The sequence below is a fragment of the Callorhinus ursinus genome, unplaced genomic scaffold (genome assembly GCF_003265705.2).
Source record: "Callorhinus ursinus isolate GAN/ISIS: 27379988/994484 unplaced genomic scaffold, GSC_fseal_2.0 scaffold25, whole genome shotgun sequence".
In the NCBI taxonomy this organism is placed as follows: domain Eukaryota; kingdom Metazoa; phylum Chordata; class Mammalia; order Carnivora; family Otariidae; genus Callorhinus; species Callorhinus ursinus.
Window position 1 is genome coordinate 17,322,247 of NW_027397087.1, and position 26,629 is coordinate 17,348,875.

General features: G+C 43.3%; 1 protein-coding gene across 9 annotated transcripts in view; it reads right to left on the minus strand.

Moving 5' to 3' along the window:
* Window positions 1–26,151, minus strand: part of CYP19A1 (cytochrome P450 family 19 subfamily A member 1) — a 47,732-nt gene extending 21,581 nt beyond the window's left edge. For 3 of the 9 annotated variants that reach the window (XM_073877005.1, XM_073877004.1, XM_073876997.1), the window contains exons 1-5: window positions 21,492–23,158; window positions 17,569–17,902; window positions 16,748–17,351; window positions 11,863–12,045; window positions 6,162–6,312 (exon numbers count right to left, since the gene is read on the minus strand). In XM_073877005.1, the coding sequence (XP_073733106.1) occupies window positions 6,162–6,312; window positions 11,863–12,007 (296 nt within the window). In that variant the 5' untranslated portion in view covers window positions 12,008–12,045; window positions 16,748–17,351; window positions 17,569–17,902; window positions 21,492–23,158. Of the gene's footprint in view, window positions 1–6,161; window positions 6,313–11,862; window positions 12,046–12,363; window positions 12,626–16,747; window positions 17,352–17,568; window positions 17,903–18,940; window positions 23,159–25,746 lie in introns of those variants that run through there. The other 6 variants (XM_073877001.1, XM_073877000.1, XM_073876998.1 and 3 more) reach the window with 6 other exon arrangements.
* Between the last annotated feature and the right edge of the window lie 478 nt (window positions 26,152–26,629).

Genomic DNA, 26,629 nt, shown 5'->3' on the forward strand with positions numbered 1-26,629 from the left:
TTCCTTCCTTCCTTCCTTCCTTCCTTCCTTCCTTCCTTCCTTCCTTCTCTTCCTTCTCTTCCTTCCTTCCTTCCTTCTTATTTGAGTATAGTTGACACAGTATTACATTAGTTCAGGAATACAACATGGGCATTCAACCAGTTTATACATTATGCTGCACTCACCACAAGTATAGCTGCCATCTGTCACTATACAGTGCTATTACAGTACCAGTCACTGTATTCCCTATCCTATACCTTTCATCCTTGTGACTTATTCACTTCATAACTGGAAGCCTGTATCCCCCATTACCCTTCATTATTCTTCTTTAAACGTGACTGAAGTCAAAAGACATTGCCAAAGATGGCAAACCCATTGTCTATTCAAAATGAAAAGTAGCCAGAGTAAGTTCTTAAGTAGTGAGGAGGAAGCCACCTTCAGTTCTGAATTTAAAGGACTCACACAGGGGCACCTGGCTGGCTCAGTTGGTGGAATGTAGGACTCCTGATCTTGGGGTTGTGAGTTTGAGATCCATGTTGGGTGTAGAGGTTACTTAAAAATAAAATCTTCAAAAGAATAAAAAATTTAAAAAATACAATCTTCAAAAAAGAAAAAAAGGACTCACACATCTGTGGCTGGGTTCAAGAGTGATAAGTACTAGAAATATGGAGGAGAAACTAATGGAATAATTGGTACCAAACATTTAAAAGCACTTGCCTGTGTAGACCTATTTTGTGCCTGAGACTTATGGTCCATCGCTTCCATTGCCTTTCTCCTGTCCTTTGTCCCTAACAGCCTCACTTACCCAGCTTAAATACTGGAGTCACTGCAAGAGAAGAACAATCTTTATAACAGATCTGCCTGTAACTACCCTACCCAATGATCACATTTAACATCCCTAATGGAGGGACAACTTTTCCTTGTCTCTTGATGTGATGCAATATGAAGTGCCCAGTACTACCAAGGAAGTATCATTACAAAAGTGTTTAACCTGAATGAAACTGAGCTTTAAGACATAATTTTCAGTTTATAAGAAATACAGGGAATAGAGTAATATGTTAAGTAACACCATAATATAATGAGAGAAATTCGGAAATATGGAACATCCTATAAGACAATTGACCTGGTCTCTTCCAAAGATCAATGTCATGTGGGGTAGGGAATGGGAGGACTGCTCTTTCAACTTTCCTGTTCATTTGAACATTTTCTTAATAGAAAGTTGGAAGAAAACATTTTATTGTTAATCATTAAAATCACTCTCTTCCCATGCATTCTCAACTCCCTTGACTCTCTCCTTACTTTGTCATAGTTGCCTGGTAAAACCTCACCCCTGGCTAAATCCAACTTTTAGCTTACTCTGTGCTTGCCCCTGGCAGCTGAATGTGGCTGGGAAAAAAACCCACACATGCACATGTTCACACACACACACACACACACACACACACACACACACACACACACACAGGTCCCAGTTAAATTCAAGGGGGTCCTTAGTGCAGCTGGCCATTCTACAGTTCCCCAAGTCTGTTCACTCTCACTGTTCTAGATGACTATTATATCCTGCCTTCTCTCTCCTCAAATATTCTACTTCCTCAGTCTCAGCTAAGGACTTTATTTCCTATTTTACTGAGGAAAAAGAAGTAACTAGAATCTCTGTAAGCTCCAACTATTAGGATACGTGCTCATATATTCAAACTTCCCAAACTTACTGTGGATGAACTCCCATGTCCCTATTTCATGACCAACTCCACTTGTCACTTGGACCCCCTTTACATCGCACCTAGCATACCCCTTTCTCTTCCATCAACAGTTTTGCTCTGTAATCCATCATTGTCATCTCAACACACATTTTGTAATTTCTCCTATCTTAACAGAGACTCCTTGGACCATACATCCCTTTCTATTTCGTTGTTCCATTTCTCTGCTGCCTTTATGACAAACTTCTTGCAACAGTTGTTTACACCTGCTGCCTACAATTCTTTCCCCTCATTCTATACTATAATCAGACTTTTGCCCTCACCACTCCATTGAAACTACTCTTTTCAAGGTCACCCATGACCTCCCTGTTGCTAAGTGCAACGCTCAAATCTCCCGTTCCCCAGGCACTCTCTGGCATGGTTGACAATTCCATCCTCCCTGATATGCACTCATCACCTGGCTTTCAGACCACCACACTCTTCTGGTTTTCCCTTCTTTGGCTATCCTTCTCAGCCTCCTTTTCTAGTTTCTGACTATGGTGGTGGTGGGGGGGTGGTCTAAAGACTCAGACCGTCCTTCACAACATCCCACTCAGCTGTCTACTGGGCATGTCAAGTCAAAATACCCAAATGGAATCTTGATTTCTCCCCATCCCAAACTTGCTCCACTTATCTGAGGTAATGATACCTTCATTTTTCTAGGTACTCAAGGCAAAAACTATGCTATCACCTTGATTCTTACACCCAACATCCAATCTCCTAGCGTCTTACTGGCTTTGCCCTCAAAATATGCCTAGAATTTCACCTCTCATCACCTCTACCACGCTCATGTGGACCAGCCATCATCTATTGCCTAACTGTTCTCTGGGCATTCATCCTTGTTCCTTGTTCCTTGCACCTATTCTCAAAGAATGTAGGTAGAATGGGGGTAGAATGTGTCTAGAGAAGCCAGTAATGTGCTGAAACATAAATGAGTCAGATATGTCACTCTTCTCAAACTCTTCAAAGGATTCCCATCTCATGCAGGGTAAAATTCAGAGTTGTTACAATGGCCAACAAGGCTCAACATGATTGGGTATCCTAATACCTCTCTAATGTCATCTCCACTATTCTTCCTGTAGCCACACTGGTATCCTTGGTGTTCCTTGAACCTTTCAGACGGGCTCCCACCTCAGTGCCTTTGCACTTGCTCTTCCTTTTGTCCAGAATGCTTTTCCTCTACATCTCTGCCTGACTCACTCCCTCACTTCCTTTAGGTCTTTATTCAAATGCTATCTTCTCAGTGAGGGCTGCCTCGACTGCCTATTTATAGTTGTACTTCCATCCCTGCAACTGGCCCTCCCCACTTTAGTTTCCTATATAGCTCATATCTACCTGATGATAGTGTGAGCAACCATCTTGGTTTGCTTGGGAATGTCCCAGTTTTAGCATTAAAAGTCCCACATCCTAGGAAACCCCCTAGTCCCAGGCATACCAAGTTAGCTGTCACTCTACTCCTATACTATATGTTTTACTCGTCTTTTCTTGGTATATTAACAATACAACAATATATTTCTCCGTGAGGGTAGGGATATTTAGCTGATTTGCTCATGATACCCAGTGTCCATAGGTAAGTCCTCAATAAATGTTTATTTAATGGATAAATGGGGAGCCAATAATGATTATATGTTAGGATCATCCAGTGCTTAGTATATATAGTAAATTCTCAACAAATGTATGTTGTAAGAATACATGAATGCATTCCCTATAAATGTACACATGATTAAAACAGATATACAAATATAATCCTAATTAGTATGTTAATTACTAACAGGTTTGCAAAAATAACCCTAATTAGCATGTTAATTGCTAACTTCCCTTAATGGATGCTACCCATATTCTTTTTTTTTTCTTGTATTCATTACAAAAACTACTATATACACACAACATGCACAACATCTGTAGACCCTCATTAACTTAGAGCTTACCTGCCTGGGGAACTGTGCCTATTTTATCTACCGATGATGAGATAAACTTTCCCCCAAAACTCCGAGCTGCTCAGGCAACATCGTGGCCGCACTGACTCCCCCCATGAAGTTCTGCAGCCCCCACCACTTCGGGACTATGCTGGTAGGAAAAGTTGGGCCATAATCTCTACTCAGCTGTAATGACTACAGATCTCAAACTTTTCAAAAGAAAAAAACCTGGCAAACTATTCAACTAAAAATAAAAAGCTTTCCGAGGTCCATTGGGGTATTTTCAAGAGGCACGGGTAGTTCTGGAAGGGACCTGAAGAGCAGGCAAGGGAAGGAGATGGGGACAAACATGTCCTATTCCCCGCAGGGAGCTCAGCCCTTAACAACAAAATTGAGAGGCTCGGAGGCAATTAAGGAGAACACAAAGACTCCAACCAGTGAAAAGCCTATGAGGACAGGATGAGGAGAGAACTGGGAGAGCTGGGGGAAGGGTGGGTTGGGTTGTGGGCTCATCTCGAGCATGAATCATCACCTGAATTGGTCAGAGTCGCTAAGGTCACTTTCTTAATGAAGACAGCAGAGCCCTCAAATGCTACCTTGCACTGTCACAAGGATCCTACTTTAGGAATGGCTTTGGGCTTCCAGGATTGGATCTGGTGATCCAAGTATGTAGTATCTAAGAGCGATTTCTGTTCTGGTCCTCCGGTCCTTTGTCACATTCTTCACTCCAGTTCTTGTCTTATACTACCACCACTTGAGCTAGACCGAAGGGTAAGATGATCAGACAAAAGCACTCCAACCCTGCTTAGCTGCTCCCCTGACCCCAAGACAAGGCCCCCTGGTGCCAGAAGCTGCTTACCTGCTCTTCTGTCTCAGGCTCTGCAGCACATTGGCATTACTTGGGGAGCTCTACGAACACCTGATGCCCAGGTTCCACCCCCAGAAATACTGAAAGCTGGGGTGTGGCCTGGGCATTGGGGTTTTTAAAACCTCCCTGGGTGACTTTAATGTGCAGCCAGGGTGAGAAGGTCCTGAGCTGTAGACGGATATCCTTTTAGAAAAATACACTGCGGGTCACTTCACCTGTCTGTGAGGAGGGCTGGAAGGCAACTCACTATGCCAGTGGATGAAAGAGCAGGGGCAAACGTCTCAAGCCCCCAAGCCCTCATGTCATCAGTCCCAGGACATTTTGAGACTGTAGACCATTGCCAAAGAGAGTAAAGTATTGATGTTTAAAATGAGTACTTATCAAATTCACCTAAATTTGGCTGACCAAAGTAGCTCAAGAGAAATAAAATCCAAGGGCAATTATTGGTCCCCCACTCCCTTCTGTCAGTTATTTGGTTCAAAGAATTGGCCTTTGAGATTACCATGGTATTTTTATGAAATGATGTATGTAATCTTGGCTTGAAAGAAATCAATGTAGTTTCCATAAATGCTTCACTTACTTCTGGGCAATAGTCTGCATCTGGACAAAAAAATTCTAACATATCAGTAAAACCCTAGTTAGTCTTAGTTTGTGGGTAAAGCCCTGTCAGGGAATATAAAAACTCATTAATGAGACAGTGTTGGCATATAACATTGTTAAATATCCAGTAAAGACAGCTGAAAGTCTAGTGAAATGTGTTCTCTTTGAAATTCTCCATTTTCTATGATCAATAAATAAGAAAACTAGTATTTCACAAAGCTAGTTCTCTACAGTGGATGCCTATTTGATTAACCCTGGATGAATTCAATCTGCTAAACTTATCCAGAAGATATAACAAACCATTTTTTTAAATAGGCAATGTATTTAAGATCACTCAGCTGAGACACCGGCCCACAGTCATAAGTAGAATAGGAGCATATGAATGGCATCTTTTTCTACCGTTTACCCTTCTAGAGGCGCTCAGGAGCCTGCCATTAGAAGCACATTAGCAAGGGCACCTGGGTGGCTCAGTTGGTTAAGCGACTGCCTTCGGCTCAGGTCATGATCCTGGAGTCCCGGGATTGAGTCCCACATCGGGCTTCCTGCTTGGCAGGGAGTCCGCTTCTCCCTCTGACCCTCTTCCCTCTCGTGCTTTCTATCTCTCATTCTCTCTCTCTCAAATAAATAAATAAAATCTTTAAAAGAAAAGAAAAAGAAGCACATTAGCAAATTGGTGCAGATTCCTTTCTCCCTGGTGTTTCGTTTTGTTTTAACTGCTTGCTTATAGAGGTAAGACCAAAATCTTAGGAAAGCAGAAAAGATAATGCCTTTCCCTAAAATATGTTTTGTCAAACCCAAATCCTTTGGATTCTAAGTTTCCATTCACTGCTCAGAGAAATTTCAAATAGTTTCCCAGCTTTCCAGAGTTCTTTACCTACGTACCTCTGGGTTTAGGCAAAACCCAATTATTCCACTTGTCTATAGGGTTAGATTTTTACCTGGGAAGTAAAAACACAGCCTTAGCAACAAAAGCATCAAGATATCAAAATAAGTTTGTTACTTAATAGGAAAAAAACACAGCCTTGGTTTTAAAAATCTGTCTCTGATTATTAACAGACTCACTTGCTAATAATGAGTGTTTCCTCTCCACATATCCAAACTCTCATGAATTCTCCATACATCTTGTTGTAGTAGTTGCAGGCACTGCCAATGCCCATCCACAGGAACCTGCAGTGGGAAATGAGGGGCCCAATCCCCATACAATAGCCAGGACCTAGGAGAGTTATCAGACCACAGTCAGCATTTTAGCAAACACCAAAAAAGAGCAACTGTTTTATGTTATTGCTGCTTGTGTTCTTTGATATCTAAAAGGTCTTTGATATCTTCTGATGTATATCTGTGAATCTCTAAAAAAAAACAAACAAGCTTAACATGAAAAAACAGTAGTTCAGTGTCCATACCACTAGTTCTATTTGGTCTCGAACCTTTCAGTCTGAATGAGCCAGGGTAGGTGTCTGCTATCTTCTTGCCACATTAAACAGTGTCAGTGAGTTTTCAATATAAGTCAGTCAGTCCATCTTACAAAGCATGGAAACCAGGACATGTGACAAGCTGATCGATCTGTTTGGCTGCCTAGTTTTGTCTGAAAACTTTTGGTTTGAATACCCCAGCTGATGGAATGGGCAGGTTAAAAATAGGTTGTAGTTTTGGTGTAATCTTTTTAATTGAGAGACATGGTCTGCGAGGATAATGTTCAAACAAAGAATATCCATTTTTTTTTCCTTCAAAAAGGACTCAGTTTAAGAGAAGAATCCTAAGCTTAATCTCATTAGGCAAAACATACAGCTAAGGATTGAGGAATTAGGCAATGAGTCCAGTCAGTGTCTGGACTAGAATTTGGGTCCAGCAATGTGGTTTTACTCAAGAGCAGTGACCGCTCATGTCCTTGCTTACATAAAAAACGGAGGAATTTGCTGTTGCTTAGACCAGAGAACAAACTTGGTAGCTTGATTATACTGGTGGCCGTAAAAAGTTAGACAAAAACTTCTTGGAATGGTTTTAGGAGTTTTCCTGTGAAGTAGTAGCTTTTCTACATCAAATCTTTCTCCTTTCATTCCATTCCAGTAGTAAAATAGGAAGCCAACATACACAACTGTTTGAGACAGTGTTCTCACTCCAGGGGCAAGCACTATGTAAATAAATCTAGATAATCTAAGCTTTTGCTTAAATCATCTAAATTGGATGTTAAATCCCAAATTCGTCAAATAAGATTTAGTCTTTTGAAATAGCTGGATTAATGGGAATAAAACTGTCAGGTTTTTTTCTTTAAAGTGAAGGTCTTTTGGGATGCCTGGGTGGCTCAGTTGTTAAGCGTCTGCCTTCAGCTCAGGTCATGATCCCAGAGTCCTGGGATTGAGTTCAGCATTGGGCTTCTTGCTCCGTGGGGAGCCTGCTTCTTCCTCTGCCTGCCACTCCCCCTGCTTGTGCTCACTCTCTCTCTCTCTCTGACAAATAAATAAATAAAATATTTAAAGTGAAGGTCTTTGGTAATATCTATAGAACCAAAACATTTTCAGAGTGTTCTTCTGAATCTTCTGATTGTTCTGATAACACTGTATTGTAAGTAGATGACTGACTTTATACCTAATAATTTCATTAAGTTCTTTAAAAGATTAAAACAAGCAAATTTGAATATGTATTTCCTTAAAAGATCATCAGATATACAGATCTCTAATCAATTAAAATGTGCATAATAACAAACTACTTTGCTGGGTATTTACAGTTTGAAACATTGTAGATGCCTAATAAGTGTTTCCTGGTGAATTTTTTAAATTAATTAGATATGTGTGTGTAATATAAAGGATGAAGTTTTAAATATCATCCACATTTAGAGGGTTTTCAGGTTGTATTTACATTTTGTTAAAATGGAAAAATACCATTGTAACGGGTACATTTAGTCCACGGGAGGTCAGACATCCGGCTATTTGGGAATAGACTCATTGAACAAACGTTTACTTACTTAATATGCTAGGCCCATGAGGAACAAAGACATGCAAATGAAAGGCTGCACTCTTCATTTTTTATCTAATAGTTTGGTGCCATGTAGAAAGTCTTAATATTAAGGAACCACCATTCAAGTTTAAAATATGACAGTGCAGATCTCTATCCACTGAAAAAGGGAGATGGTGATGAACTTTGCTCAGGTTGAAAACCTGAGTGTTCTGACCAGAAGAGAATCCAAGTCTTGGGTCCCTAGTGATCAATCATGTGTCAGCTTAATTCATCCAACAAACACTTACTGAGACCCTACTAGGTTTAGACACTAGCTACGAGTCAGAGACTGGAGATGGAGTGAAAAGCATAACTAGGTTCCCAATCAGAGTCCTGGGCAGGAGAGGAGAGTATGGGGGGGAGAAAGTACAATATTGAATTATTATAACACAATGTGATCCTTCCATTTACATGTATACCTTACACTTTCCAGCTGAGAAAAGAATGTCCTAGGAGGGGAGAAACTTTGGTAGGATATTCGAGAAATATTCTGGTTGCGTCCACATTAAGCTGCTCTCTGCCTCTCAGATTTGGGAATGCTGATTTAGGCCTACAGCAGTTGCAGGCACCTCTTTCACACCCTAAGAGGAGCGATAAATACTACACTGCATTTTTGTGCAGAAACAGCCTCCCAGAAGCCAACAGCTGGGACCTCTCACCCACTGTCCTAATCTAGAAGCTGTTGCATTCCATGCTAGGTGTACACCCTAGAGAAACCTGTGAACGGGAAGGCTCATAGCAGCACTGTTCACAATAGTCCCAAACTAGAGACACCCAAAGGTCCACCAACAGTAGCATCAGTAATTAAACCACGAGATGTTTGTGCTACTGCATACTATATGAGCTATAGCGGCATGTCACAACATGGATGAAGCTTATAAGCACAATATTGAGCAAAAGAAGCAATATAGAAGAAGTAATGTAGGACTCGATGGCTAAAACATTTAAAACCAGGCAAAATTAATCTGTATTGCTCAGGGATATGAAAGTAGGTGGCAAAACTATAAAAAGCAAGGGAGTGATTATCACAAATTAGAAGGATGTTTACCTCTGGAGGTGAGAGGGATATGATTGAAAAGGCACAAGAGAAGTTTCTGGGATCCTGCTAACATTCTGTTTCTTGTCCTGTACTGTGATGACATATTTACTTGTGCATTTCCCTGTGAAGTCGTTTTTTAGTGGGAGAAAGGGGAATGTGTTGCCATGTCCTTTTCCCAGTGACACCCTCTGGGGACATGGTGCCCAGGGCAGAGAGAGGCTCTGGGGGAGGGAATCCATGTGCAAGGTTGGGGATGGCTCAAGAGATTTAGCTCTGAGTCCCCATTTCATCACTTACTAGCTATACACCATCGACCCTCTTTAATCTCAGTTTCTTCATCTGCAAAATAGGCATAAACACACCTACCTCATCAGAGTGCTATGAGGATCACAAGAGAGAAAGAATGTGAAACTGCTTTGCAAATTGTAACTAACTTAAGGGCTTTTAAATCATTGCAACTTCTTAACTCCCCTTGACTTTCCCTGACCCTGAGCTTTCCCCAAACCTGTAAAACCAAGAATCCAGAGAACCAGTGATTCAAGGAAACTGGCCGAAGGAGTTCAGGAAGAACCACCCCAACAAAGCCAATTTTCTCACCTTTCCTTCCCCAGCCGGGCACCATGGGATCTTAGTCTGTGCCATGAGAGGATTCTGACCAGAGCTCACATTTTCAAAGGGAAAGCATGGAACTAGAAGCTCCCTGGCTAGCAAAATGATCACCAACCTGGGATTTAGCAATTCCTGGTTGTTCCCCTCCCCTGCCTTTCCTTTCAAGGTGAGATGCCTACAAGCCATTTCCTTTCTCTGGGCTTTAACCCTCACCTGTAAAATGAAGGGTTTGAACTTCATGGTTTCTTATATTTGTCATAAGGGTTTGCTTGGGTAAGGCAGTTCACCTCTCTGGGGCTCAATTTCCACTTCCATCAAGTGAAGGGGTTAGGCTCATATCTGTGGCTCTCAATCCTGACTGCTAATGAAAAATCACTTGGGAAGATTTTTTTATTTTATGTTTTTTTTTAGTTGGGGGGAGCGGAGCAGAAGGAGAGGGAGAGAATCCTAAGCAGGCTCCAAACCTAGCACACTGGGAGGGCTCAATCTCACGACCCTGAGGTCATGAACTGAGCCAAAATCAAGAGTCAGATGCTCAACCAACTGAACCACCCAGGCGCCCCAGATTTTTTTTTCTTTTTTTTAATATTAACATGTGGGCCTTGCTCCAGACATAGCTGAGAACCATAGAACTATTAGTGTATAGCAGCATGATGTCCCCAGTGCAGGATTGGGGAACAGAGTGAGCTGTCACCTAGGCTCCTGATCCAAAGCTTCAGAGATGCCAGTTCTTGTGCTTGCCCCCCATAGGCTGACCTCCTTTTTCAAAGGTCCAAAGGACTTCTTCTAACACATAAACATCTGGGGAGACTTGTTATAAAATACTCTCCACCTCACCCACCATTCATGGATCCTGACCTGGGAGCCCACTGTGGGAGAAGAGATCGAGTGAGGAAGGAGCTGTAGTGGGAAGGAGCTCAAGTTAAAGGCCATGAAAGAGTCTTCCCCCAGATCCCTCAGGGAGCAGAGAACAACATTAACTGAGCTCTCTGTTTAAGTGGACATGAAAGCAACCTAAAATACCAGGCTGAATCAGATAGACAGGACAGACAGTTCTCTGGAAAATTTTGGAAGAATCCAGACACGGGGCCCTTTGCACCAGCTTCACATTCCTACCCTAAATCACTCTATGATGAGGTCCACTGCACTTGGAAGTGCATAATGACTATGCTCTTGAAGTAAAGCCTTGTCAGATGGCTCATGGGACTGGGGATAGATGCTTGCCATGAAGAATTTTCACTGAAAACTAAAGAAATAGTTGGATATTTCTGATAATTCTGAATTAATCTGATAGTTGTGGAGTGGTAGGGGTTTCTATTGGAATTATCTGGATAATCATATGATACTCTACTTTTGATTAATCCACAGACCTTGTTGAAGATTCTATCAGGGTATGATGTTCCAAGGGAACCATAGTGGTCTCCATTTTTCTTCCAGTGCCCAGGTCCCAGCCAGCTCTTATGGTGGCATCACCATCACACCTACCCCCAAGAATAAGAGAAAATGAAGAGTGGGATGAAGAGAGGAAATAAGTTCAAGAAAGGAAGAAGGCAGAACACATGGATGAGGCAAAGCAGGAGGGAGAAGGAGAGGAGTATAGAAGGCATTCCGGGTGTGCCTGGCTGGCTCAGTCAGTGGAGTGCATGACTCTTGATCTCGAGGTTCTGAGCTTAAGCCCCACACTGGATGTAGAGGTTACTTAAAAATAAAATATTTTTAAAAAGAAGGCATTCCAGAGACATTTTTGCCTTCAGAGCAACATTGGAATGAATTTGAATAATAATTAAAAAAATGCCTGGTTTACCTTGGCTTCACCCCATCTCAAGCTTACTTTTTTTTTTCAAACTTACTTTGGAGGATACTTGTGCCAAGTCTACTTTACCAAAGCAAAGCACAGACTGGACGGGATTATCTAAGATATTTTTTTGAAATGCTTTCATTTGAAATATGCAGCTAATTGGTATAAAGTTTTTCACCTGAGTTTTTATTTGCTAACTTTGCCATGGGCTTCAGCCATTTCACCATGTTTTTGCTCTTTGTCCTTTGCAAAATTTTCTTTACCCTCATGGACCAAAAGCCCAAGTAAACAATCTCCTTAGTTACAGAACTAAATGACTGACTTACCGGGTATTGAGGATGTGTCTTCATAATTCCAAACCAAAAGAAGAAAGCCAGTGAGCAGCAGGATCGGCATGGTGGCCACAGGCATGACTTCGGGCATCATGCTGGTGATGTTATAATGCATTGGGTTCAGCATTTCCAAAACCATCTTTTGTTCCTTGATCTCAAGAGAAAAAACTTAAAGTCCTGTGGAAATCAGAGGAACAAAACAAAAATTAGAGAATCCCCCAAAGGGTACATCCAGGACTCCCGTTGCTTCAGAGGATGCTGTAGTGCAGAAATCAGCACTTGTTTTATAATGTGATTGGACACCTAGACAAGACAAACTTGTGGTTACAAGTCAAAACAAGCAAGCCAAAGAGAGATCTTTTGGCTTGAAGTGCAGCATTTCTGACCTTGGTAGAGTCTCAGGTTCGTTTAGACACTTGGTTTGATAGAACCTTATCATCTTGCCCTTGAGTGGGTAGAGTGGCTGAATTCCCAATTGAGAATCAAATTTCTTACCAAAATACAAGAAAATGAAGCTCATTCCAGAGGTGGAGCCATTCTGTGACTTCATCAGCAGATATTGCTTAGGCAATCTTTTTCTCTTGATGCCAAATCAGTTTTTTAAAAAGTAATCCCTAACCCTCTTCCTTGCTCAAAATGACTTCCCCCAAAGAGTAAGTTTCTCTAGGAAGGATAGTTGCTTGGGCATTGTCGCGGTATCCTCAGAGACTTCTGTTGGGTTGTTTGTTGAATTCAGCGTGACTCACTCAGGACGATCTTTCTCTATTGGCTTTAATAAGGCTTAAAATCTTTTGCACCACAGGCTGGATGAAGCAGTGCCCATGGGGGCCAATGTCAGAAGTGGTAGGAGAGAAGAATGAGAGAGGGAGATTCCAGGGAGAGGAGAAAGAGAAGGAATGGGGGAGGAGGAAGAAAAGAAAGGACAGAAAGAGTAGAATGCCACCAGCAATGGGCTCAGGTACCACTCATGTTTTGCCACAGCAACTAACCTCCTGTGCAAGACAATTTTCAATTTGATTTGCTGGTTCTGTCATGTTTCTCAACAATGTAATGTTGAGTCTGTCTTTTCAGTAAGGTTTTCTAAGACAAATACTCACAGAGGAGAGTTTCAGGGATGGTGGTTTGTTGAAGAGACCTAGACTGAATAAACTTGCATAGCAAGGCAAGAGCGACCATTCAATGTGGTTCTGGTGCCAGATGACTGCTCTGAGGATTACCCTCCCTTGGAAAGTGACCTGAGTTCGCAGGACTTGTAATGGCTCTGAAACAGATTTTGGCAGGATTTTATCTAGGAATAGTTCTAGATTCTTAACGAGGGCTTCTAATTGGATTTTGGATGCTCTGTGAACTCCCTGAAATGCTGCATAAAGTATTGTATCTGCTCACCTGAACTTTTAGAGGGAAAGAACTTTTATCAGATTCTTAAAGAGTATGTAATTACATTTCTTATGATCTATATGAGATCTTATTTTATTTTATTTATTTTTTAATTTATTTGACACAGAGAGAGGGAGCATAAGCAGGGGGAGTAGCAGGCAGAGAGAGAGGGAGAAGCAGGCTTCCCGCCTAGCAGGGAGCCGGATGTGGGGCTCGATCCCAGGACTTTGGGATCATGACCTAAGCCGAAGGCAGAGGCTTAAACCACTGAACCACCATTACATCATTCTGAATAAACTCCCTGGAACTTTATGACAGCCAGGATCCTCAAGGTTTCTGTTGATATCGACGAAACCTGAAGCCAATCTAAAGGTGTAAGTGAAGAAGGTGGTTGAGACAAAAAGGAGGAAGATGCACCAGGGGAAGTGATCCTGGCAGAAAACTCCACATTAAGGAAACTCTCAGAAAAAAAATTTAGAAAAAAATAAAAAAACTCTCAGAAATATTTCGCAGCATTGAAGTCACAAAGATAACATGTTGGAAGCTGACACAAATTTATAAAGGAGTATGACGATCCGCCAAGGCATAGAAAAGATGCTCCATCCATATCATAAGTTATACAAGGAGGAGATGGCAGCAAGAGATATTCAAATACTCTCATTTTTTTTTACAAACAAAATACTTTTAAGAATTGCAGTGTTTCTGATGTTTACAGTGTATTATGAAATAGGTCTATTTTTTTCGTTTCCATATACACTTAAAACCTGTAGTATGAGAGTTTTTAATGTTTCAACAAAAATTTTAAAGGTCATGGAACACTTGTATTTTTTCTCTCGATTTTTTTTAAGATTTTACTTTATTTGAGAGAGAGAGCAAGAGAGCATAAGCAGGGGGAGGGGCGGAAGGAGAGAGAGAGAAGCAGACTCCCCTCTGAGCAGGGAGCCCGATGTGGGGGCTCAATCCCAGGACCCTGGGATCAGGACCTGAGCCGAAGGCAGACTCTTAGCCAACTGAGCCACCCAGGAGCCCTTTTCTCTCGATTTTTTACACAGTTTCAATTCTTAGGGTCATTGTTATGGTCTTGCACTACTGTGTAAAGCAAAGACTGCCTGTATATCTAAATGTTTAATAGGGCTTAGAAGCCTGCTTCCTCATCTTTCTCAAAAGTATGTCCTAAAGATGTCCCAAAGAGTGTGAGAATTTTTTTTAATGCTTACAGAGCATTTACTATGTGTCAGACATTGTTCCAATTGCTTTACAAATACTAAGTCATTCATCTTCACAACCACTCTGAGCTAAGTAAGAGGATCCCCATTTTACAGATGAGGAAACGGAAGTGTGATAAGTAGGGCACCCAGCTTGTTTGTTGCAGAGCTGGGATTAGAGTCCATGTAGTCTGTCTCTGGAACCCATGCTCTTTTGGTTTTCAAATTTTTATTTAATTTCCAGTTAGATTAACATACAATGTAACATTAGTTGTAGGTGTAGAATCTAGTGATTCATCACTTACAACACCCAGTACAGACCTGATCCTCTCAATCATGCCATTTTGATGCCTATTATCGGATTTATTTGGTCTCTATATTCAGGGACTTTTCAATCCTAAGCTATTTATGTTCATTCCTAAGCTATTCAGAATGACTTCCTTTAAAGGAGTTAAGCTTTTCAGACCTCTGAATATCACAGCTGGAAAAGTCCTTTCAAATTCTTTCCTCCTTGCACATTGAGTTTTCCTGTTCAGTAGAACATTCTAATGGGCCGCACAGACAGGTTGGTTGAACAGAGCTCTTTGATTGGTGGTATAGGAATGAGGAAGGTCCTAGAACTTCATAGGGGATGCTTATATGTCCTCTGTGCCAGGAATACCTCCCACACACCCCCAAACACATATACACATACGCATAGCCCTCAAGTGCTGTGTTCCTTCAAATGCCATCTCAAATGCTTGGGGCTCCAGGCATTTGTTTGCCGAGCGTTCTCTACTCCTCACTCACTGGGCATCCCACATGGGTCCTGGTACCAACAGGAACCAGATCTGTGTTTCTGTGCTGTGTGGAACCACGGGAATCCTAACACCTTCACTTACTACCCCACGACCTCAGGATGAGGAAATGCCAGTCCTACACCCAGAGTCCCCAGTGCAAGGCAAAGGCTGCTGGGGACACTGCAGAGTGGTGACCCCTGTGTCACCAGGACACTGGTGACACCAGTGTCCTGGTGCTCTGGGTTCAGGATACACTCTGGGCCCAGCAGTGCCAGGAGGGTCTCCCAGATGTCCTGGTACAGCCTTGACCCTCTGCAGGATGGTGAAGCAGGCCTCAGCCTTGCAGGAGTGCCACCTGGCCTGGCCAGATCCTACCAAATCCTACCTTGCAGTATGGGGGAGACCTGTCCAGAGGACCCAGCCACCCTGGGTCTGAGGGCCAGGTGCCAAGTCTGCCCTTCCTTTTCTTCTCTTCACTACACCTGGTCTGTCCCTCCTTCACGTCCCCACTCACAGAGAAACATGACCCAGCTACCTTGGTTCTCCCTGTAAGTCCCTTACAGAATAAAATGAGGCATTCATTCTTAAAAGTTCTCTCTCTCCTTTTGTTACCTCTCCTTCTAGAAGGTGGGTTCTCCAAGGCCAAAGATCTGTGTCTTTCTCCTTCATGACTATATCCCACTCCCAGAACAGGGTCCTGGACTTTACTTTGTATAGGCTCACTACAAGCCTGTTGCCTGGGTTTGCAGTTTCCACATTCATTCAGATTTTACTCCCTGTTGCAACCTCCCCGAGACCCTTCTCAGACCTTCCCTTTCAATCCGTCCTGCTCACTGTTGCCGGGCTGTTTTTCAATTCAGTTTTCATGACATCAGTTCCTTGCTAAGCCTTTCCTTGCTTCTAGTTGATTGCAAGCGTTCCAAATTCATCTTCATTCACACTTATTTCTTGGCTCTCTGCACCAACATTCTGACTCCTCACTGACCCATATCATCCTATCTGGGAGCTCTCCCTTATGCCTCCCCCGTATCTCCCCAGCTTGGCTGGTTCTGCCCCACAGGCCTCACAGGAACGGTTTGCTTCCTCCTCTCCCGTCTCTGAGCCTTCTCTTACCTGATATAAATGCCCTTCTTCCTTTCTTTGACATGAGTTCTGGGACCCTGTTACTTTTGACTGCCAAGTCACTCTATAACTCAAGAGTCTTGGATAGTTTCATTAAACAAACATTTATTAAGGCTCTTGTCTGAGCAAGGTGCTACATTCAGACATGAAAGGCATAAGGCAAGTTCCAAGGAAGGTGCTGTTAAGCCAGGGCCTGGAGTGAGGACCATAGGTCTCTAGGATGACAGGCAGAGCTGCCCATGAACTGCCGCATCAAGGAAACAGAGCTGGAAAGAAACTCTGAGATCTTCCAATAGTACAGTTCTCTCCCTTGAAAAATGAACCAACCACCTGAGGTCCAGGGAAGTAAAGATCCACTTGTCAGTGGTCCCTTAAAAGTGGGAAAGGTTTACCCACGTGCATATTCTACAATCTGATTTCTATGATGCCCTCCTTCTGGGGTCATGACACTGCAGGTTCTAGTCATTCTTCCCAGCAAGCTTCCAAGTGAGTCTCTGGGAAATTCTTGTTCTGGAGCAGGAGAGATAATAAGAACCAACAAGGGACACCTGGAGGGAGAAATATTGTGTGGTCGTCCTGGACTCCCCATTAGGGACCACTGGCAAGACCTCAGCCACTAGCACTCCAACCACCAAAGGAAGACTATTGACAGTGCATGCAAGGCAAGTTGCCCTCTCTAGTGAATGCACAGCTGCCAAAACCCACATTTCACATGAGCCTGCAGATCCAAAGCTCTTGGGAATCAGGTGGGACTGGGGCTTTCTTCCTCATCTTTGAGGTCCCATGACTTCAGTGCATGTTTGTGGAAATGCTCCTTTCTTTACGATAGCTTACTAGTCAACTACCAGTAGGCCTGGCTGCTCTGTTACCTTAGCTTTCATCTTTGCCCCTCTGAGGGTGCCCTCTTGTCCCTCAGATACTTAATCCATTGTCTTCCCAATGGGCTATATCTGATATCCTCTTCCAAGACAATTTGTTTTAAAGCACGGTCAGGGGGCGCCTGGGTGGCTCAGTTGGTTAAGCGACTGCCTTCGGCTCAGGTCATGATCCTGGAGTCCCGGGATCGAGTCCCACATCGGGCTCCCTGCTCAGCAGGAAGTCTGCTTCTCCCTCTGACCCTTTCCCCTCTCATGCTCTCTCTCTATCTCATTCTCTCTCTCAAATGAATAAATAAAATCTTTAAAAAAATAAATAAATAAAGCACGGTCAGCAGAGACCCCCGGCAAAGTCTTCTACATCTTGATCATTAAAAGCCTTTCAGGCCACTAGACAAGGTGTGGGTATTGTGGGACCAGAGGCCCACCATGGAGCCCTCAGACCCTCTTGTACAGGGGTTGCCTCACATCAACCCATACTTTTCTTCTCACTAGGACCTGTCTCATGGAGGGGGTCAAAAGGGCTGGGCTGGGTATCATTCCCACAGCAGCAGCCATTTCTCTAAGAGGTTTCCTCCCCCTTTACTTTTCAGTTCAGTTTTATGAGACCTAACACGTCGTCCGGCCTCTGAGGGAACAGGTAGCAGAATTTTTCAGCCTAATTTTGGCTTTTAACCTAAAGAGGGAAAAAGCAGAGGTGACAGTATCACAAGATCAGGATTTAGGGCGGGGGCCTGAGTTCAAGTCTCAATGGCTAACCAGTCCTGTGAGCTCATTTGCTTCCCAAGCATCCCTGAGCCCTGGCTGAGGAAGCCAATTCTCTCTACCTTACGACATGGAGACAAGAGTTAAAGTGAAACCCCCAGAGCCAGCACCAGTGGTGTTGGCTTGTGTTCCTCAGGCTCAAACTCTCCGTGGCACATGGAATTGTGGGACTCCAGGACTCTGGGAGCAACTATGCCAGGTCCCCAAGTGGGACTGCCTAGGGTAGCCCTGATGCCACCAGCTGGAGAGGCCCAGAAAGAGAACCTTGTTTTTGTGGCAAGATCCAGAGCCCTACCTGAGCCTTGGTGTCCAAGATTTACTACACTGAGGTCCCAAGTGGCCTTGCTTTAGTTCACCTACCTGGATGTGATAAGCTCTTGTAAGGGCAATAACAAAGCTGCCTCCTGTATAGAACACCCAGCTGATTCTGCAGTGGGATGGCTTTTGTCATTACCACAGCATAAGTTCCTCCAGGGCTAACAGTCACATCTTTCTCCTCTCTGTGGATCCCATGGAGGCTACATGAGTGCCTTGTACCTAGTAAGTGCCCAGTAAATGTCAGTGACGCGAATGGTTAGGAGGTTAAAGTTTTGGGGCCTGGGGTTGTCAAAGCATGATGTTCTCACACATCCCCAAGGGAATGTTTTCCATATCATATCTGTGATTGCACATGCCAAGTTTCAGCAATGCAGTGGCCCACAGCCACCACCCAAACAGTCAGATAACAGCGGCTGGCCTTTCCTTGTGAGCTTATCTGTTGTTGAGTGAGCAAACTGTGAAGCCACAGAGATGGCCTAGAGCAGGGCCAGTCTCTGACAAGGGAGCCACTGGCTGACCCCAAGTGCTCGCGTTACTTAACCCCTCTGAACCTCCTTTCCTTATCTCTAAAACACAGGGATTGGGCCATATGACCTTTTTTAGTTCTGTGTCTGATGCCCAGCATTCTTACCCTTTGTCTTAGCTTCCCCTCCTGCCCCTCTACTCATCTTCCTTGATTCTTTTTCCTTGTGTATCATTGCCTTAGCCCAGCCAGTGGTGCCTCTAGGCCCAGGTGTCCAGAGCAAAACTGGGATGTCAGGGAAGCTGGGGTGCTCTGGCTCTTCTGGTTCTCCTTAGAGCCCCAGGCCCATTCTGAGAACCTAATGAAAGAACTTCTGGAACTGCACTCCGGGAAACATACTCAGGAATCGACGTGCAGTGCATTTGAATACAGTTCTGGGTTCTGGACCCCCTGAGGCCCATCCACAGACTTCAGATTAGCAACCTCTGGGATCAGTTCCTTTCTCCACCTTCCACCTCAGTTTTTCCAATATCCCAGAGGCTCTTTCCACATCAAAACCACCTTCACTGACCAGTAGAGTGTGATGTTCAGGTAAGTGAATGAAATTTCCTTTGGGAATTTTACATTTCCCCTGGACCCTAAATCAACAGGTGAAGCCTTAATGATAAGGTGGTTGACTAAGCAGCCAATGGAATTGGTGAGAAAAATTTAACGGGAGAACGTCTGAGAACCTGAAATCCCGTCCATGGCCTACCTCCTCCCTGACACTGTCTATGGCTGTACTTTAAGCCTTGGTAAGCATCAACGCTCATAGGATCTCTGCACTTCTGCCACGGGAGGTCCCATCTCATGCAAGAACACATGTGCATGAAGACTACTGTGTTCACTCCCCAAACTTAGTATCTACAACATCCTAGGCACTGTTCTAGGCTCTAGGAATATAGCAGTGAACAAAATGAGGTCCTGGTCCTCAAGGAGTTAATTTGGAGAAGACAGAGCCTGTATTACTATTCATATAAGTCAAATTACAAGTTTAACCAGGGGCATCCTTGGGAAGACAAGAGAAACTGATTATCATGGGAAGGTTGGCTATGGTTTAATGAGCAGGCCTTGGAGGAGGAGCATTATTTTCAAGGTATCAAATTGAAAGAAATGCATTGCAGCTTAAGAGAATGAGAAAAAGAATTGACAGGGGAAACTCAAAGCTGTTCCTGCATCCTTCCCCATGCCACTAGTTTTCCTGTGTTCTGATGGATCCCCATCACTGTGTATGTTCACTGCTACAGCTCTGCCTCCATTCCTTCATCAGAAAAAAGGAGAGAAATAGTGTTCCTTTGTACGGTAACTATAAGGAAGTAAAGAGATAAAGCATGTTGGGGCCTTATCAGCATATCTACCCCATAGTAAGAGTTCAATAAATGTTATTATTAGTCTTCAGTGTTCCAGCAAGAGCATAGCTCATAAGGGACAGTCCTGGGAATAGCTGGAAAGAGCAATCTCTGGACTGGAGTAGTGTCCTGGGGGTCACCGAAGAAATCTGTGCTTTGGGGCAGGTCACTACATCTCCCTTGGAAACTGTAGGCCCCATTGGTCGGTGGTCTGGAGATCAGTGATTCTGTGACCCTTTTGTCATGGAGTAATTGGGGATCATGTGAGAGAGGCTGAGGGGGCCCGAACAGAATTGCAGAGTTGCAGAATAATTGATGTTTGCCTCCAATATCCCTCCTCACCCAGACTTCCTTTTCTGTGTCATTTGCCCACATTTTGTATCCACCTACTTTCTTCTCCCCAGTCATAAGAAATCATCTCACCAAAATAATTGGTCTCCAGGGGCTAATCTTTCAATTTGTTCTCCCTCCTAGGGATATTTTCATTTTAACAGGTGCCTGGAGCAGTTTTTTGGAGAACACTAAAGAAATGTTTGGCATTCTCTCAGCTCTATGGGAGCTTGCAATCTAGTAGGAGAAGAAAACTAATAAGCATGACACTGTTAACAAGTACAAAGAGATGTTAGCACAGAGATGTGGCCAAAGAAGGCTTTGCGTGAATGGTGAGACTTGTTCTGGGCCTTGAAATGTGGTTGGAGTTTTAACGGTAAGAAGAGGACAGGGTTTTCTAAGTGTTGGAGGGAGCAATGAGTAAGGTGGTTAGGGACAATGAGACTGAAGAAGCTGGATCCTTGTTGGGAAGCATTAATATCTACTGGTGGAGCTCTATGCAGGACAGGCAGGATTCTCTTAGTCGACCCCCTGGCTTCTAGTTTGTTCATGTACCCCTATGCTAGGAAACTAGAGGAAGGTTTGAAGAAACAGAAAATGCCACTAGCTAAACTGCCTGTGTGGGTGCAGGCATCCTCAGAACTAGTTTGTGAGCCTTGCAAAAATATTTTAAATTCACATCTAATTTAACTTACAACTCATTGTCAACAAGCACTGGGTCTGATCATCCATTTGTTCCACCACGCATGGCTTCAAATGACCTTTTACTATTTCCCAAATCTAGTCTATCATTGGTGAATGAAGAATTGGCCCATTGAGATATCTGTATGTGACTTTATACTACTGCTGAGAATTCAGGCAGTCCCCCCCTCAGTTATGGGGAATTCTTGGCTCATATTTCTTTGGATGTTGTCTCTCCTCCATTCTCAGTATTTTTGCTTCCTAGAACACCAATTAGACAGAATATTAAGTCTTATGGATCCATTCTTCATGTTTCTTACCTGCTCTTTTCATATTTCCCATCTCTTTTATCTCTTTGTGCTACATTCTGAGATAATTCCTTGATTGAATCTCCCAGCTCTTCAACTGTTATTTGGCTTTCAGTCCATCCATTCAGATTTTCATTTCAAAAATCAAACTATTAATGTCCATTATATGTTCATTTCTTTTTGGATGGCAGTATCTGCTGATGTTGTTATTATCTGCTGAGGTTGTTATTAATTCAATGTATTATAGGGCCCTGTTTTGATTGATCAGTAAGTCTGTTTCCTTAGGTGCAAACTCTTCTGTTTACAGTTTGTGACTTCCTCATATGGTGTTGGCATTCATCAGATTTTGGTCTTAATTATGTGCTCATTTTTGTGGCTGAAATTTCCCATTAGTCATCCGGCTACCTCTCTTTGTCCACCTTTTTGGGGAGGAAGAGAACAGACAGGACATTCTGGTGCAGTTTGTATTCCAAAATGTTTACAGGAAGAGTGAGAAAGGGGTGGAACATGCCACTAGTCAGAATATCTTAGAGCTAGGCTTCTGGGCTTGGGTGTACCCTGCATCTGCAGCCCCAGCCCTCTGTGCCAATAGCTTTTTTGGAAAGAGTCCCTACCTCAGCTGCTGTTTGATAGGGGGGGAAGGAGATATACGGGAACTCCTGAAGCCATTTCCTCAATCTGCTTGTTGCCCCTAGTTTCCTCCTGCTCTCATAAACCTACTCTCTCCACATATGAGACCCCATTTGGTTTTGTCTTGCCTTTGTAGGGATACTTTTCTGTGTGTATTTTGATTTGTTTCCTCCATCGGGTCGATTCCATCAGTTTTTATACTTTCAGAATTTCTGGCCCAAGGAGGGCTCCCTTCTTGTTTTAGAGTTCAGTTGTAGATTTTAAAAATATCTTTTCTATCAGTTCCAGAGATTTGGGGTGACAAAGAAAGGCTGTAACATGTGCTTCATCCACCATCTTGAACCAGAAGTTTACTGAGGATATTAAAAGTGCCACAGACTTCTGAAAGCAATTCCAAAGAAGGGGCTCTGGTGATGTTTTGGCTTCTATCATTGAAATGAGTGAGTAGGCTGCATAGGAGTGTCATCTGTTTGGTCCTGTAATGTCTGATGTAATAGTTACTCATCAGTCCCATGGCTCTGAGGCCAGACCCTGTGACAATAAAGCAGCATTGTTGATGTCAGAGGTGCTCTAGACTTCACCCACGGAGGGTCCAGAGTTGGATATGATAAACAGAGGAGGCAGCAGGGGATAAAGAACATAGAGAGATATACTCGGAAGACCCAGAAGAGCAAATATAGGTTAGACATGGAGGTCAGTGACCCAGCTGGAGGGAAAAGAAGCAAGCAGAGATGCACACACAAAAATGGCTTCTCTGAGAGTGGGTGGAATAGAGAACATGGAAGATTTTGGCCAGGCATGAGAATTCCAATAAAATAATCAACATTTCTATAAGGCAGGGTAAACTTGGAAAAAGGCAATGGTGAATCCTCCATAAGTGATAGAAGCAGTTTGCACAAGGCTGAATGATCTGTGACCAGTTGGAACTTGGAAGTAAGACATAATCAGCATTGTTTAGTTTTTATGACATTATATGTAGTTTGTCATAGTGGGGAATAATTTACTTTACAGCCCCATACTGTGTGACTTGAGGCAAGTTACTAAACCCATCTGAGCCTTCAGTTTCCTTCCCAGTAAAATGGAGATAATAGAGCCTTCTTTGCCTTGAGATAACTTAGATGAAATATCTACATAAACTGTGATAAAGTACAAATGGCAGGCATGATTTTGCCTCAGGCTCCTTCTAACTCTCTTGGAGTTTCAGAGCAAAGCAGAAATGAACAATCTAGTGTCCCTTGAAAGAGAGAAAAAGCCTCAGGTAAGCATTCCAGGGTTCACTGCAAGGCTCTGAAATGCCACAGCCAGTGAACCAGACACATTCTCCCAAGGAGTCTACTCCTTCACCAAAGGCCTTCTATTCTAGGTACCATGCCAGGTGATGGGCACCTGAGGAACATGGTTGACAGGCCCCATCCCTAGAGCTCATGACCTAGTAGTGAAGGCAGGCCTTGAACTAGTAAGCATAAAATTGAGACGAGTTTTATCGGAGGGAGCATGTGAGGTCCTACAGGAATATGTAACAGAAAACTCCTTCCAAATTTCCCAGGTGAGGTCAGGTACCCACTCAAGCTCAATCTGAAAGATAGTATTTTCCAGGGGAAGGAATGGCAAAGGGGTGACTTATTCCAGAGAGTGGGAACAGTGTGTACAACAGCTCTGATGGTTAGGAAGACAATGATCTCACCAAAAGTAGGAAAACTTCTTTCCAAATTATGCAGGCACTATTCCATTAATTGGGGGCAGACATTATTTGTGCAGAGGGTCTCTGAAACAGCTGGGCTGTAAGTTCTTACATGGTTTCCTGACTTGTCGGAGGAGTGAAGTGGGGGACTGGCCATGTGTGCAGGTGTGCTCGCCTGAATTGATTTCCACCATTTCTCATTAAAGTCACTAATGACCTGGGGCACAATGAGGGATCCCTGTCTCCCATAAAAACCCAGTTAAAGTAACTCAAAGGAATCTTTACTCAACAGAATATTTTGAGAAGAAATCTCATTTTCAGTTTGTTACACTTACAAGTGAATAGGGAAGGAGGCTTTCTGGTGTTTCCAGTCCTCAGGAAAGTTTGGAAGCCTTTAGCCCCATGGATGGAAACAGTCCCTGAGCCCCAAGTTTAGCTGAGACAAAAGTTGTGACTTGCCTGCTATTGATCCCAAGTTCTACATGGAAGCTGCTAATGGGGTCCTAAGAAACCAGCCAAGGGGTACAGAGGAAAACCCCCCCTTGCTGGGACATGATGTAGGTAGAGAGTACTTCTGGAAAAGCACCCTGAAGGTGACAGGCTCTGTAATGATGGATGAGTAGGCGTTTGCTAAAGAGCTCTTTCCACACTCCTGCCAGTGCTATAGGAAGCAGTCCTTTCCTCACATGGTAGGAACAATCCTCCTGAAAATTATTGCCCCAGAAATGATAAAGTGGCCCAAATAGTTCAGCTGAATCCTGAGTATTATTCCCTCAATTCATGGGAGCCCTAACTTTGCTCACATGGAACCAGATGTTCAGAGTTAATATTTTCTGCCAACACAGACTTACTGGGTAAGGCAGTATATCTATATCACCGTGGTGGAATCCAAAGTAGGCATTCCTGAAAGAAGTGTTTCTGTACAGCTTATCAATAAAAGCAGTGGGCCTAGAGATACTGCCCTCCATCCCCTGCCCCCACCCTAGGAATCTTAAAATGGGAAAAATAAAGATAAAATCTGTTGCCATCTTAGCTGTACAATCTTTAGGTCTTAGGAAAACTACACAAGATTCCATTTACAATGAATCCAGGAGCAGGTTCAGTAACCGATATTTATGAAGCTCCCATTTCTGTGAAAATCAAGACAGTGGCCACTGGTTATTTTGCCCAGTTCTCTGACCTGAGGATTTGGAAATTAGCATTTATAGGGGAGGAAGATATTCACCTTGGCATTCACCCCATAAGTCCAACAGGTGAGGGGTGGGCATGACGGCCCCGCATAAATCATTCTGGGCTCACCTCTAAAAATTCTGATCCAGTAAAGGCCTGGCTTTGGCCTATATGGTAAATCCCCAATATGCCATTTAATAGACCTGTAACCTTGGTTGGGCAAGTTACTTAACCTCCCTGAGCCTCGGATTCCATAGCTTTGTAATGGAGGTAGCACCTACCTTCTATAGTGGTTGGTGAGGATTTTATAGCTCATTTACTTAAAGCAACTAGTACAATTCATTCCCCAATAAGTGGTAGCCAACCTTAATGGTAAAGTAAATACCCGTCAAAAGACAAAGATGTCAAGAAGAAGAAAAATATTTAACTAAGAACTATGTTTTGAGAAAAGATGTATAGTCAGATAGCTTGGCATTGGAGATGAGGGGTAGACAGTAGATAGAGACTCACAGACTGGTTTGCCCAGAACAGTCCCAGTGATGCCTATTGTCCCTGCACCATTATTAATAGTATTCCCTTTACTCTCAAAAGTGCTCCAGTTTAGATAATAAATTTTATGATTCTCCAGTGTGCTTCCAGAAGCAGCCACCCCCTCCCTTCTCTCTGCCTACAGCATCACACTACAGTGACTACAGCTATTAATTATTATAATGGCTACCTTTTATTGAACACCAAGCTTTACCTTACTACATCTAAGCCGCACAACCAGTCCCATAAAGATTTTACCTTTATATCCATTTTACATATGTGGCTTAGAGAGGTGAAGTAACTTGCCCAAGAGTCCAGATTTCACGAAGTGTAGAACTCGGGGATGGATGGAATAGCAGGCTTCTGTGTGGCCTTCAGTTCAGGGAAGGGCAGAGCAGGTGGTGATTCTGCGAGGGTGAGGAGAGCCATTCTGGAAATTTCCCTTGTCAATGGAGCTGGTCTCCCACAACCTCCAGGGTCTGAACCACAAACGCCTCTGGGAAGGGGACAGGGCTCAAAGGAATGTTGGCTCTTGGTTTGGTGGCCAACAGGAGCTTTGCCTCCATGCCAGAGCATGAGGAAATCTGAACAGGCCCTAGCTTCTTAGACATTGTGCTCTAGTGCCTGAGCCCAGGGCACTGAGGTCAGTCTCAAACAGCACCATTTTCATTGCAATATTTCCTTCCAAATACTATCCCAAAGCGCTAAACCATATAAAAACAGCAGCAACATAAGGATCAAGCCCTCTTTACCTTTTGTGGTATCTTTTAGACACTAATAACTCTCAATCTGTGGGTCCTAATCCTACTTGTGGATCACAATAGGCCTTTTGTGCCTGCATATGTATATATATAGCAGTAAATGTAAATAATAATAGCTAACACTTATTGAGCACTTACTGTGCGCCAGGCACTGTTCGAAGCACTTTGTAGGTAGTATTCTCACTGAATCCTTATACCAACTCTAGGAGGTAGGCACTGATACTGAAGTCCAGAAACTAGCAGCAACTTGCCCAAGGTCACTGAGCCACTGAGTGGTAGAATGGGACTCAGATCCAGGCAGTGTGGCTCAGAAGCATACATCGATCCTCTCTACTGCTTCTTGCTTTCTTCTCTCTCCTCTGCTCTGTACTGGTAGCTAA